At 47.0% G+C, this 15,364-nt stretch overlaps 1 protein-coding gene across 1 annotated transcript in view; it reads right to left on the bottom strand.

The window, feature by feature from the left end:
- kmt2a (lysine (K)-specific methyltransferase 2A) overlaps positions 1-14,318 on the bottom strand; it is a 36,896-nt gene extending 22,578 nt beyond the window's left edge. The window contains exons 1-3 of the mRNA XM_047335424.1: positions 13,712-14,318; positions 3,586-3,658; positions 180-3,466 (exon numbers count right to left, since the gene is read on the bottom strand). Coding sequence (XP_047191380.1) covers positions 180-3,466; positions 3,586-3,658; positions 13,712-13,957 — 3,606 coding nt within the window. The 5' untranslated portion in view covers positions 13,958-14,318. The remainder of the gene's footprint in view (positions 1-179; positions 3,467-3,585; positions 3,659-13,711) is intronic.
- Between the last annotated feature and the right edge of the window lie 1,046 nt (positions 14,319-15,364).

The raw sequence follows: 15,364 nt of genomic DNA on the forward strand, positions 1-15,364 counted from the left end.
TTCCCCCTTCTATGGGACTTTCCATTTATCAAGTTTCAGTTTGAGTACAAACACAGATTTCTATTTTTAACAAATATTCATAGCAGTGTGTCAGAGTCACTTGCTTGTGGCTATATAATGAGAATAAGGGACACAGAGCTCTTTATTGAAGAGACAACATAACTATGAAGAAAACTGACCTGGACCTTGGTCTGGTCCGCAGGCTTCAGCTTGTTCTTCTTCAAGTCAAAGAGCTGTGCTTTGGCCTTCTTCAGTAGTCCAACTACCCGCTTGTCACTCACCGGCTGCTTCTCTGCATGTTCCAACACTGATCCAATAGAGGTGACAGGAAGCTGTTGTCTGCTTGGTTGCGCCTGAAGGCTTGCTGTCTGCTGGCTTGGAGCATTTTGTTTCTCCTTCTCCTTTTCTGCATCCTCCTCCTCCGCTCCTTTCTCAGAGGGTCTTCCTTTCTTAGGCAAACGTCCTTTATCAATGGAAATGGGCACAGTAGAATGGACCCCACGCACCTCTGAGGGGGTAGTGTCAGAAACCATGTCAGCTGAGGTTGACTTCTTTCTCCCTGGAGCCTTTTTAGAAGCAAGATGTAAAATACCATCTTCTGAGTCCTTCTTCCCTTCCTTCTTATTCTCCTTTTCTTGGTTTTTCTCAGAATCCCTTTCTTTTTCCTTTGGAGCAGGTTCCTGGGGTGCTGATAAGCTTTTTTCTGTAGCTGCTCTCCCAGCTCCTCGCCCTGTGTCCTGGGCACTGGAAGGAAAGAGAGGGAAAAGCGGGGAAGAAGTGGATGATGTAGTTGACAACGGAGGTGGGTTTCCAGCAGCCCCTCTCCTGCTTTCAGGTGTCCCTTGTGAGGCCAGACCCAGGGATAATGTGGAGAAGGTGCTGAAAGTAGCAGGAGTTAAGGCACTAGTGGAGACCCCTGGCAGAGAGCTGGGGTTACTACTGGAGACAGAGCCAGTCAGCACAGACCTCTCAGAGGAGCCTTTCCTCACAGATATCGGGCCTCCGATTTGGCTGCTGCGTCTGGTCATTGAGTGAGAAGGAGACCGCGGGTGACCACGTAAAGTTCCAGTGACAAGTCGTCTCCTGCGCCGCGAGCTTCTGCTGGAGCTAAAGGATGTCTGGTGTGGAGAGAGAGACCCAGTGCTCCCAGAAGATGACTGCAGGGTAACGGACTCAAATATCCGAGAGTGGGCCTCGCTGGGTGTAAACCTTGGAGCACGGAGCAACGGGCTGCGCTTCTGGAGTGGTGCATCAAAGCGGGATGAAGACTGATGTTGGTGGTGAGTATGGCCGTGAAGAGGGGCAAATAAACGAGTCCCTGACCCTGTTCCGCTGCCTGATGCTGGGAATGCCGCTGGAGCAGCACCCCCTGCTCCACTAACACTTTGGGGCAGCAGCCCAACATCTTCAGCTGTGAGAGGGGGAGGACGGAAGTTGTCAAATATGGGCTTGCGGATAAGGCCCTCCTTGGCATATTTGGCAGAGGAAAAGTACTGCCGTGCAGGGTGGGACAGGGACGTCCAGCGGAAGGTTGGCTCTCTCAAAATTGATCGGCTTCGTTTATCTTGCAAGCTTGACAACACTGACGGCCCAGACAGAAATTGCGGGATTGAATGAGGGATCCAGGATGATTGCGGGTGGTGTTCACTGATAGCAGCTGTATTGGAGGAGGATGACTGTGGGGGCTGTGGAGGGGCGAGGAGAGGGGGAGGTGGAGGTGAAGAAGAGGAGGAAGCTGTGGATGAAGCTTGCTGGGAATTCGACAGCGTAGAGGAGGACTTAAGCACTCCTGTTGGTGGGCTGATGATAGGCTTTTTAGACCCAGTGGTGAGAGTCTCTCTCACCCTCTGGCTCTGACTTTCCCTGCCAACTGCTGCTTCTCTCCGGCCTCGTCGATTCCTCTCTGCCAACACATGCAGAGGCTCTGGCTCAGAGGGAGGGGAGGGAGGCCGTGAGCTGTGTAACAGGTTGCCCTCCCTCTCTCCTTGCGAGGACGGAGAGTGATCCTCCGGCTCTGACAAAGCCTGTGTGGCCTCAGAAGCCTGGGAGTCACATGATGAGTCATCCAAGCTTGGGCTGCTGGACCTGGAAGACTCTGCCGAGGAGAGCTGGGAGGAATGCTGCGACACAGCACTTGAGCCACAAGACGCCGCGCTACTGCTAAATCGCCCGTTAGTGGCATTGTTGGTGTTGTTGTTGAGCAGACTGGCAGCAGTTGATGGAACAGTGGGGATAGGGGCAGGAGGTGGAGGAGGGGGGAGGGAGTCAATTGGAGCAGAGGTACCAGTGCTAGTAACGGCAGGTGTAGAAGAGACCAGCGCAGGAGAGGGGGAGGAAGAGGTGGTCGAAGAGGTGGGTTGGGCAGATGTAGAGACAGATGAGGGGGTTGTTTCTAACCGTTGCATCTTCATATGGGGTGGCGGCGTTCCAAAGCTGCCCTCATCTTCAATGAAACGCTTGGGGGTTTTGATGATGCGAAGGGAGACAGTGCTGACCACAGGCATGATAAACTGCCTGATGTTCTTCAGTTGGGTCTTTCTAATGCCAGCTTCAATGGCTCCTGTCCCACTACCCCCAATAGCTACAGCTTCTTTCTCCATTCGCTTCTGAGCTCCTTTCTTAGCACGCTGCAGCAGCTGTTTAGCGATGGTTGCATCAGTGCGTTTAGAAGGGGGAACAATTCTGACAGGTTTTCTATGGCGAGGGCTTTTTCTGAGGCCTACCGCCTTGCCTGGCTTAGAGGGAGACTGGGAGTCAGGTGGATTGGAAGAGTCCTGGTCCTCACCTCCATCCACATTGCTCAGCATGGACTGCTGGGGAGTGTGTGGTTCTGCACCTCTGTCCGCCCCTCTGACCCTAAAGGCCTTGTGTTTCCCTTCCCCACATTCAATAGAGGCACAGTGCTGTGCAGCAGCAGCTGCTGCTGCCTCAGCTTTGAGCCGCTCAGCGGAGGGCGGTCGCCCACGTCTGCGTCGGGGTACACCAGGCAGAGCCTTGAGCCGTGTCTTGAGAGGTGCAAGTTTAGTTGCTTTAAGCCTTTTCAGGTTGGTAACTTTGGATTCACCTCGCACCCCTTTGGGAAGCTTTGCCTCACTGTCATGAAGCTGAGTGGAGCCCAGCGGCGTCCTCTTAGTACCCTTTCTGTCCTTGTCCTCCTCTGTGTCCATGCCCAACTCAGACCCCATCTGCCTACTGCCCTCCCCTGCTGCATGGCTGCCTGTACTCCAAGCTTTCTTGCTACTTGAAGATGGGGGTCGACCTCTTCTCTTTTCCCCGGAGCCAGGTGGCCTCCCAGGCAGCCTTTTCACCTTGTCAGCTGGCCTTTCTGGACCCTCTGGTTTTGTTTGTGTGGGGGTAGGAAGAAGGGAGGGGGAAGGTAAGCTTGTAGCAGCTTTCTGGGCAGTTAGGGCCCGTGGTGGTCGTCCTCTGGGCTTCTTCTCTTGTATGCGTGGGCCCTCTGATAAATCTAGAGAACAAGACAAGGGACATTTAGATGTCATGAAAGCATGAGATATAAACAGCCTGTACAGACACAGGCAGAGACAACTGTAAGGTCCCTAATAGGCCAGTAGGAAGTTACTTTACCTGAAGAGGTCGTTGAAGGGCACTGTAAACTTTTCTGCTCAACAACCACTCCAAATCCTCCAAACGCTTCTTCCTGCAACAAAAATGGAAAAGCTAATAAATCTTTTGTGACCATTCAATAATTGCAATGCTAAAATACATCAAAGAAGCAATGTACAACATCTATCATGCTACATAAATGTCAGTTGGCCTTGATGTGCAACACCTGAGTCACTCTTGAAGTTTGACTCAGATGAAAACCAAGGCTTCAACGCTATAATGAAGTGCCCGATCACTTTCGCCTGCTGGCTCACTGCGGTGCTCTCATGTTTCTCTTGGCTTTAAGGACGACATGTCTGCATTTGGAGAAGGTTCAAACCACAACAGACAGTTTCAATTGCAAACATCCAAATCTCACTGGGTGACTAACACATTGTGCTGCCTTCCTGCTCCCTGAAGGAACTGTCAAATTCTAAGGTTGTTGGTCATAGACAGACAGCCAGGGCATTTATAATGCACATAACACAGTTCCTTTACACAAGAGGGGCAAAATAATGTAACATGTGGTATAATGGGGGGACACCAGGGAAAAAATCATGTTGTTGTTTATTATCTCCACAGTGACCATTTCAGAACACCACAGATAGAGCTCATCAGACTCAGCTGTTAGATTAAAATACATAATCAACAACATTGAATTCATCAAAAAGTTAGCAAGTAATTACGCTCCAATTTCAACAAAAGACAATTCAAAATGCGACCGAAAATGTTCGATTGATAATTTAATAATTCAATTGACAGACCGACATCGACCTCTCAAAAGCTGAACTTCTGTATTTCCAACTTCTTTCACCTCATGTAATGTTCCATCATCACATAAAAACAAGACTAACCCCAAGATGGGTTTGATGGCAAATAAAACAGGCTAAAATGAATAAAATGGCCTATTCCTGTACAACAAATAGCATCCATTCCAGGACCAAACATCGGAAAATATATTTCAACTTGCAGTTATTGCACTTACTAATTTACTAACTTCAGCCTTTTCTCTGTGACATTCGTTTTACTGGTGGTGGTTCTAGAAATCAGGTGTAAATCTAAAACACTATAAGAACTGATTGAAAAAAAATCATCTTTCCTCTCATGTCACAGTAGAGCTTGAGATATGAGACACTGAAATAAGCAGAGGATGATTAACATCTTCAGGATCCTGTGTGTGCCACTACTTCTGTAATCAGTGTGCGTGTGTGTGTGTGTGTGTGTGTGTGTGTGTGTGTGTGTGTGTGTGTGTGTGTGTGTGTGTGTTTAAGAGTCGAGGTGAGTATATCATTTTATCATGTTTATTTATAGCAGCATGTGGGGATGCAGTTGAGGTCTCGTTGGCCCAGTTTGTACAGCAGCTGTTAGTGTGTAAGTGTGCGCACACAATTACATGAAAACTGATTTGCTCCAGCCAAGAATTACACACATCACAATGTGAATAACTGATACCTAAATATGTCTGACGTACACTGTGCAATCTAATCTAAAATGAAAATCTAAAACCCAGCAATGTGTGCAGCAATCTCTCCTTTATCTTTTCAACAAATAAACAAACAATGATAACCGACAGTCAATGCTGCTGTTCATCCTGGAAGGAAATACAAATGTGAGCATCCTCCATTCCTCATAGTGCATCTGAGCATCTCTCTTTTTCATTTCCTCCTTACAGAAATACCAGCATCATCTCCACTCTGAGGAAGCTTCTGCTCTTGGTTGGTGTTGTTGCAGAGCCGAGGGGGCGGAGTACCAACACATGCCTCTGACTTGCTGTGATAGTGCGCGTAGCAGTCAGTGACATCACAACACACTTTTATAGAGGCAAGTGCATAGAGCAGACTGCGCAGCTTCAGATGCACATGCACAGTCAAACATGTGCACACTTACCTCCGTCAGCCACACAAACACTTTGCACACAGACACATTTGGAGAGCGAGAGAAAGAAAAAAACCTGCAAATGAACTGCACGGCGAGATGTAAACAAGCAGAGCACAGGAGTGAGGTTGCGGGGGAGGGGAGCACAGGCTAGGCAAGCAAGCAAACCAGAGCAAAGAAAGGAGGAGGGCTGAGGGAGGAAGGCGAGAAGGAGAGAAGAAAGAGACAAGGAAGCAGCATTTTGACCACATTTACCATCAACAACAGAGGGAGCGCAGCCGTCTCCTGGGAGCAGAGGATGAAAGGGGTTTGGGGTTTCTACATGCTCGTTCAGAAGCTTGCCAAATACCAATCCGAATGGGCCTCCCACACACGACAAGGACCCCCCTTTCTCCCCCCTTATTCCTGCTCAGTGCCATGCTCCCAAACACATATTCAGTCACTCACTCATTGCTCGCTTACTTGCTTCCCACCCACTGACTGCTGAGCACTGAGCAGCAGCATGTGAAACACAAGGCTCACCATGAGCTCAATCGTAGGGCAGACACAGAGAGGCAAGAACAAGAAGCAAACAAACACTGTAGTAAGTAGACTAGAAAGGTAAGGTGCACGTACTGCCTTTCCTTGCAACATGCAAGAGATGGATACAAAAAAAGTTACTGAAAAGATCTGAGTTTCCTCTTTCATCTCTTCAGCTGAGCGTACCAGAGTGTTTTTGAACACAACCGTTCAAGTTCTACTTCTGCTGGCGCTCTCAACATGAAATCCTGAGCAGTTTGACTTCCTGCTGCTGTATCACATCTCATGTAACTGATCAATACATAAATGACTGGATGTGAAATCACTAGACAGGGAAGAGGAAACTGATCTGAATCATTGCCAAAGTGCGATCACTATTCTCAGGAGGTGCAGGGGGACTGTCCCTGGCAGTTATGAGACGAATGTGAATTTGGTTTGAGGTAAACCTCTCAGACTGAACCGAACTACTTGGACTTTTACTGTCAGTCAAGACAGCATTTAGCAGAAATCTCACTGATTCTAGATGATGTGCTGTGGACTAGGGACCAGTTTCCCAGGCAGGGAATGAACCAGGTTTTAATCTAGAAACTACTGATTCCCAGACAACCTCAAACACAGATTAATTTTTACCACCTATGTTAGTCCTCAATACTTAGGCGTTAGTGTGTACAGCTTTAGCCTGCAGGGAGCTCATAAAAGCTGTAATTCATCACAATAAGCCCATTGCTTGTGGAAACGGTACAACCAGGCAAAAATAGAATGGCACATACCTTCGCCAAAGCCAAACAATCTCAAATATGTCTGATCTTCAATTCCACACATTATTTCCTTAGAAATTTGTAATAAATATCTTGCAATAGTATGCCCCATCCCTCCACCAAATCCCAAGTAAATTGGTTCAGAACTTTTTGCCTAAACCTGCTGACAAATGGGGTTGGGCCAATGGACAATGTCATCGTGACCCTATACCTCGACCCAACTGGGTGCACCCTGCCACAAACACACATGCACACACAGATTATAATTCCAGTGTCTCTGCTATAACATAACGAAATATATTTATTACATATTATTTATTACAAGTCATGTACATGTCCATTTTCAATATTTGATTTAGAGTCCGACCGATATGGATTTTTGGGGGCCAATACAATATCGATCCGATTAATATGTATGTATATTAATCTTTCAATGATTACTAAAATGTTGTAATCACACCTGTATGACAGGGAAATGCAATTGAGGCCTTGATATTTTAACCATAAACTTTATCGTTAATAAATATTAATAAAAAGAATATAAAGAAAACCAAAAATATAGAACTTGAATTAAGTAACTAAACACTATTTTTTAAACGTAAAGTGTAAACATAAATGCACAAAAGATTTCGTATCGGTAAACAAAAGCGCTGATTTGACCGATATGTCTGTGAAAGGCTAACATCGGGCAACCAATATAATTCAATTTATTGAAATGATATGAATGAAAGCTCATGACTCCAAGACGTCTCACTCTGTTCAATTTGTTGGAACAGCAGACACACATACACAGTTCACATGTGCTCGTACAGTGGTTGTGGTTGAAGAGTGGCGGTTCTTCTCCCACAATCTACATTTGACAAGAGAGCAGCTTGCAGAGAGCAAAGTGACAACAGCAAGGTTGAATGTAGGGCTGCCATCAAGTTAATTCACTGCAGCTACCAGTAGCACGTTTTCATTTTAATTGGTGACAGTGACGCTCAGCAACAGCTCAAAATGAGAAGCTGCAGCTGAGTGTTTTCTACACTGCACAGCCAAGGCTTATAATTATTATCACGGATTATTGCTAATGATTATTTGCGTAGGAGCTTAGTAAACACACATCATTGTAAACTGTGACGTTTCACTGTACACATCGTCAAAATTAAAGGAGCGTCTGAGGTGCGATGCATAACCTGTGCACATGCTGCATATGTCAATCCAGTGTTTCCCATTAATTACTTATGGACTGTGGCAACCCGCCATAGTTTCAAAAAGATAAAAACTCTAAGATCTCTAACTTAGTGTTTTCACATTGACCTTCTGCCACAGTCAGACTGACCATCACCAGCACCGGGAGAAATCCTGCCCGCCATCAGTGGCCAGTTAAACTTGGATACATTTTTTACCGCCCCCTGCAGGAAGGCAAGATTCAACATAAGGTCACTTGATGACACTCTCGCACAATCATACAGTTCTCAGCAGGCAAACAGACCTCGGCATAAGACTGGCTCTGTAAGAGCATACTTTTTTGTCCCGTGTGTCCTGCACGCACCCAAAGACAATCGGCTCCAAAAGTTGATCTTATGGAGATACCTCCCAAGTAACATTCCCACCACATTCGCTGAAAATCAGTTTTGGGGTTATTTTGAGCACACACATACACTGGTCAAAAAAAACGACAACTTGCTTCCGCCTCCAGGCACTGCTGTCACGCAGGGTAATAAGCTGAATTTAAAGTCAGAACTTGTCCACTTTAAGACAGGAAAACATTTGAATGAATAATAGGGGAACGGATTAAATGAATTTGGCTCAGATTGGGGAAAAGGATGTCAAATAGATGTTAAATTTGCTAAGTTAGGACCCTGTGAGTCACTTTGATGCTCTTAAGAAGTCATTGCACCCTACTACTTTGAGAAAGAAAAAAAAATCCTGACACATTCCATGAGGCTTGACTGTACAGACACTATGTATCATCCCTTCCTGGAATATACATTGGTGATGAGCCCATACTCCTATGTGGCCCCCTGATGACACATCTCTTCAAAAAGGCCATAGAGGAATTCAAGGAATTGAGCCAACTACTATTATTATTATACAAAGCAGGGAATGATTAATATGAAAGAATTTTCTAAGTAAAAGATCCACTCTGAGTCACTGCTTAAAAACATCTTGTTTCCTCCACCAGAATGAATGACCCTATGGTGGGACTGCTTTGTGACTCCTGTCAGCCCCAAGCAAAAGGTGGACAGTTGTTTTTTCAAGTGTCCAAACACTAAATGCAACTGTTTCACATTTGCTCAACAGCAACACAGACCAAAACAAACACTTTCAAGGAAAAGAGGCCTGCTCTTCCCACCCCTCGCACGTAAGGAACCACAGACAATCAATGGACGAAGACGAACAGACTGATTGGCATGTGTGCATGGCATCTCTCTTGCTCTTACACACACAAACACACATACTGGCAAGCACCCACAGACACACACACACCCTCCTACCCACCACCAAGCAGGCAGCATTGAAGTTCTAATCAAAATAAAGACAAAGAAGGAATGCCCACTCCTGAGTGCAATAAAGGATATAAAGTCTGAGGGACACCCCTACTACCACACACACACACACACACACACACACACACACACACACACACACACACACACACACACACACACACACACACACACACACACACACACACACACACACACACACACACACACACACACACACACACACACACACACACACACACACACACACACACACACACACACACACACACACACACACACACACACACAAAGAGTAAGAAAGACGACACAATTGCCGCCTTTCACCCAATCAGGCAACTCCTAAAGCAGAGGTGAAAGCTCTTTGCCCGCCTGCTGTAATAGTATAAAGCCATGGATGGGAGGGTCTGTGACTAATTCTCCTCCCAGCGTTGTCCCGTTGGGAGGAGGGGTGTCGCCCCATACCCTTTGATATCCCTGCCTGTGCTCTTTCAGCCGCCTGCACTTTGTGAGAGCTAGAATAAAAGCAGACACAAAGCTTCCTGCTCCAATCCACACGCTGTCTCTGGGATGGGTAAGCGGGTGGGGGTGGGGGGTGGGGGGGGGGGGGGGGGGGGGTGGGGGGGTGGGGGGGGGCTGGGGGGGGGGGTTTGTCTTCGATTTAAATAGGCCAAACACCTGCTGGACTGAAACCCCTTCCGCTCAAAAACCCCATTTCTCTCAAATCGGTCAGGCAAAGAGACATTTAGTTTGATGCATCTATTCAGCTGCGCTTTTGTATGAATAATTAAACATTGATAATAATATGTGGGTAGAACAGATGCAGCAGAAGGTAAGATATAATGGACCATGAACAAAAAAGGAACATGATACAAAGCCAGATTAGCTGGACAGGGAGGTGGAGGTTGAGGTTGTGGAGGTGATATGGTTAAACATTTACAAAAAATAAATGTCACCGTGGGCTGCACTCGGCACCAAAACAGGCAACGGCAATTTGGCTGGATCAGGAAAATTTATTCCACACATACACACATACAGCTAACAAATGCCTTCATTTTGGCAGCAACGGTTGACAAGAACCCTTTTGAGCCACCCCAATAGGCTTAGTAATCCGTTCCAAAGTGGCAGCTGTCAGAAGAAAAGTTGCTCTGCCTCTCAGACGGGGTGGTGTGTGTCTGAAGTGGATTTGGGGTTTTTTCTGCTTGGATGGAGGAAGGAGGGGTGACCAAGTGTCAGGCTGGCACTCAGTTCAGGGTCGCCATGTAAGCTCAGCAGGCTGCAGCGACACTGAACAATCCTGCCCCAGTCTGGCCAGACAGGCACTACACTGCTTCTCAATTAAATCCCCATGCTGTGTCCGCATCTTCCGCAGGCTTCGGGTCCCATGGGAGTTTAATGGTCGAGTCGGTCTCAACAAGTCCCAAATACTGCTATATCCTCTCATTCACTGGAGCAAGGGAAGAAGGAGCATCGCGTTACTTGAAACACCATCTGCTTAAAATGATGATGTTATAACCGAAAACTGTGTTTCTCTTGAGTATCATAAACCTGTTATTTAAAGAACAAATGTATGCAACAATCACTACGCTGCGTCAGCACTCTTTGTAATTTGATTTTACAGTACAATCTGCCTCTACAACAGTACTTTTATACTCACGACCATTCTCAACCATTCAGAAAAAGGGCTGAAAAAGCCATTTGAAAACAAAAATGATATTTCAAGTGAAACTTGCGTTTATCCAGAACAACATGAAGCGTTCATTTATAGTAGTGCACTTCCAAATCAATGATATCACCACGCTTTGTCCACATCTTTCATACAATTTAGGTTTCCCCTTCACAGTAGATTTCATGGTCCCGTCTGTCTCCACACATGCAACATACGACTACACTGTCAAGTGTCGACAGTCTTCAGGAGTAAAGAGTCAAAAGGGACACCTGCCAACCAAAGGGATAGTTCAGTGATTTTGAAGTGGGGTTGTATGAGTTACTTATGCATAGTTAAAATGTTACCTTGTGGAGATGGGGATCAGCGGTGTCATTTAACGGAGTTTGGAGGAGAAATGGAAGAAACGTAAGTCTGAGTCCCACCGTGTCAGAGGGGACCACCGAAAAACGTTTGACACATTTTTAAACGGTACCTTAAAAAAAGGACGTGTTTTTTCACTGCTTTAGTTTGCCGCCAGACAGCCGTTTCTTTTTTTTCAAGCGCACAAATATCTTTTTTTTGGTAAGCATTCAAAAATGTGGCAAAAAGACGTCTTTTGGTGGGTTAGGGTTAGAGTGTTACAGTGGGACCCTACTTCCACTTCTCATCCAAAGCGTTAAATGACATCCCTGATCCCCATCTCCATGAGGTCACATACTAACTCTGCATAAGTAACTCATACAACCCCACTTCAAAATCTCTGAACTACCCCTTTAGGTAACAATTTGCATTATCAAGAGCCTACTTCAAATAAAACTCACAATACTCCAGAATGTCATGAAATAGTACATATCAGGTGATGAATTGTCAAATATCACACGTCGGATAATACTTCTAACATTCTACAAAATCGGAATTGCTATACTACGACGAGAGCGTTTCACAATCTCCCGAACATCAGCGTTCAAAATGTGCGCAAGAAAAGAAAAACGCAGGCACATTTCAAGCTCAGAATAAAAACCAGTAACCACATGCTAAAAGGCCAACTGGTGTGCATGCACACACGGCTGTGCTCCTGCAGGAGCAGGACCAGGAGCACTGGGGCCGGTGGTAAACATCCGCACACGGTGCACTCCCACTGCAGCGAGCGCACGCTGCACATCGTGGAGAAGGAAGATGGTAGTTCGCTAAGGCGAACACACCCCCACACCACACGGCCCGTCGAGAAGGGGCTCGTTGTTATTGTAGCCAGCCCTGCGTGCGCGCTGTCACCGCCCGAGTCTCGCTCCCCGCTCCAAAGAGCAGCCGAAGACCGCCGGGGTACCCGCGTTAGCACGTCGACGTGCCAGCGGGTTGTTGTGAATGCGACATCGGAGTGTCACCTCCGATGTCGTACACACCCGATGTTGTGTCGGTACTAGCTACGCACTGGCTGGTGTGGAGAAGGGGGAGAACATGTCCACCTCCCATTTTCCTATGCATCAGCAGTAGCCCCGGTGGCTAGCGTGGCGTCATGCGTAGCATGGTAGCCTGCCCCTAGCGCACCGCGGAACCAGCACTGGAAATGATTCACTTTTGTGTGCGAGTTCCTCCAACTCCCGACCACAATGCTTCAAACGCCACATGTGCTCGGCCGGAGGTAAACACGAGCAGCCCCCCCCTCCCGCCCCCCGCCCTGCAACTTTCACGCCGGGGGGAGATAATGGTGTAGCTCTAGCTGGGAGGTGTAGACAGCTAGCATGCGAGCTAACCCATCAGCTATGTTAGCCGAGCCCTCACTGGAAGGGGCTGGCACCTCACTGCACAAAAAAAGACAAAACAGCGAGCCCCTCGAGTTCGTGTTGTTAAATACTGTGCTCGCGGGAATCCTCGCCGAATGTAAATGTGGAAGAGAGAGGAGCCTATGGCGAACAGTCCTCCTCCAGGAGACCGCTGCAGGCGGACGCTAAGTTCGCGTTAGCCACAGTTGTATACTCGAGCCTCCCTCAAGTTGACATGTCTTGTTTTCAAACACATTGCAGGCTATCGCGAAGGTCCCGGGGTGTTCACACCCACGAGCGAACGCCGATTACAGCGAACGACACATGTTTAACCACTATTGAAGTGCAGAACGACTAATACCAACGCTGAAACGGGGGATAACTTTTTTTTTTTTTACAGTGCGTTGATTGGGACGTGAATTTGAAGGCTTTCGCGTGAAGCTAATCTCAAGTAGCTAACGTGTAAAGCAGTTACAACGGCTTCATGGCAGTGTGCACTCGGGCACTGGTGCAAGTGTGTGTGTGTGTGTGTGTGTGTGTGTGTGTGTGTGTGTGTGCGTGCTAACGGCACCGTGCTACAGTCAACACGAACACGCCAGGGCTCCCGCACAGTGTTTTGATCGGGCTTAGCTGACCGACGTTAGCACCAGTCCATCCGAACTGTGTGGATGTAGCATGTCGCCGCACTCCACCGGGGAGGAAACTTTCTCTCAGGTGGAACTGTTGGAGACCGTCCATCTGATAAGCAGCTGGCGGGCGTGTTGTGTCCGACTAAAGTTCGACGCGGCGACGCGCTACCGGTGGAGTTTAGGGCCACACAACCAACTCAAAGTTAACTGTGGCATCCTGGCAATGACAAGTTTGCTCGCAGCCCCACTGAGCGTCGGGCGAGAGGAAGAGATGGTGAGCGGCTTGGCAGAGTGTAACCGTTAGCTCCTCGTCTGGGACGGGAGAGCCAGCTCTGCGGGTGAACCCAGCCCGGCGGCGGTCCGACCGAAGAGCCCGGGCTCCCGTCGGGCTGCTCCCGTCCGGTGCTGTGCTGTGCTGTGCTCTTACCTCCGCGCTGCTCGAGTCGCTCGATTCCCCCAAAACATCCCGAAATTTCTGCAGGTTGCTCCCGATCACCGAAGAGACCTGTAGTGCAGCGTCGAACCCGGGTCCGAGTCCAGCTGCGCTGGGGTGGGCTCCCGAGATATTCCGCAGAGAGGCAGTAACCCTGATTCGGCCCGCTCTCCTCCCGGTACCGGAGTTGCTGCTCCCTCCGGGCCGAGCGGGGAACCGCCACCGACAGCTGTGCGCCATTTTACACTCTGCCTGTCTGCCCTGCGCCCGAGATACCTCGGTGGGCGGAACCCTAACCCAGCACTCCACATAAACAACCTCTACCACAGCGCTTCGCTCTCACTGGCCGAGACATCGTTATGCATGTTGCGGGGCGGAACCGAAGAAACCCCGACAATGCATTTTCTCAGCGGCCCTATTCAGACTCTGCATGTCTGAACCCAAATCAGGTTCAGGGGCTTTGCCCGGGAAAGGAGCTCCGCACTTGAATCGCAAGAAAAGACAAACCGTTAGCTCGCATTGCAGTTTTCTTAAAGAAGGAATGTTAAAAGGTTTATATAAGTGGCAGCCAAACTCCAAGATAATACATGCCAAAGTACGACTGAAAAATAATTATGTATTAAAATGAATTGTGCACCAAAGATGTTACTCTGTGGCCCCACTCCCAGCAACACGGCAGCAAACCACTTTAAAGATGAGAAAGTTACTGTGGGAATGTATGGAGCTGATGGGTTTAACTTTCATTTTGTCACTGAAGCAGAATTTCACATAATTGGAAAGAAAAAATGTCTGCATCCAATCCTGGTGGTTGACCTCCGGTATTTATCTGCAGGTTCTCCAGGCAGGACTTGAACCATGAGATCATTCACAAAGTCACAAATCTACAGGTGGGTGGATCGATTACCAAAATACTGGTAAATACTTTTATAATTTTCTGTTTTTAATTAAACAGAAAATTATAAAAGGAGATGTACTTTGGCAAAAGAGTTACTTGTTATTAATATGTATTCAGTCAAATTAACAATTAAAATGAACAAATTAGGTTTATAAACTTAAGAAAACACCAAAGTTGTCCAAATGTTAGCTGTAGACTGTTAGTTGATTTGTTACAATGTAACTCAGGGAAGTTTTCATCACCATGAAAACATTTCTAATGGTAACTTTGTCAGTGATGAACATCGCATGTAAAATCACATGGATTTCATTATATAAATTATAAATCTACAAAGATGTCCTCCATTAAGTTTGACGTCCCTTATATGCGATGTTTAAACTTTAAGACCGAGATCTATTAATATTAAACTTAATTTAGAAATGTTTGTTCGTAAATCTTATCACCTACAAGCAGCTGGTTCATTTGTGCTGCCCGGCATTCATGGAAATGCAGTTAATTTCCTTAGCCCGTAGGTGTGGATCATGTCATTGTCTGGTGCTGTCCTGCTCCTCATACTCGACACTCTTTCTTGGATGTCAGCCATTGTGATGGTCACGGGGTCTTGTTCTGGGAGATTGTTGTGGTCTTTGGTTTTAAGTTCCTTCTTAAAACATACTTTTATTAGAAAACCGTTCCTGATTTTACCTTAATAGCGATTTTCTTTTAATTGTGTTTAACCTTTTAGAACTATTCTTTATTTTTTAATTCTGATG

This window comes from Scophthalmus maximus, chromosome 11 (assembly GCF_022379125.1).
Source record: "Scophthalmus maximus strain ysfricsl-2021 chromosome 11, ASM2237912v1, whole genome shotgun sequence".
NCBI lineage: Eukaryota > Metazoa > Chordata > Actinopteri > Pleuronectiformes > Scophthalmidae > Scophthalmus > Scophthalmus maximus.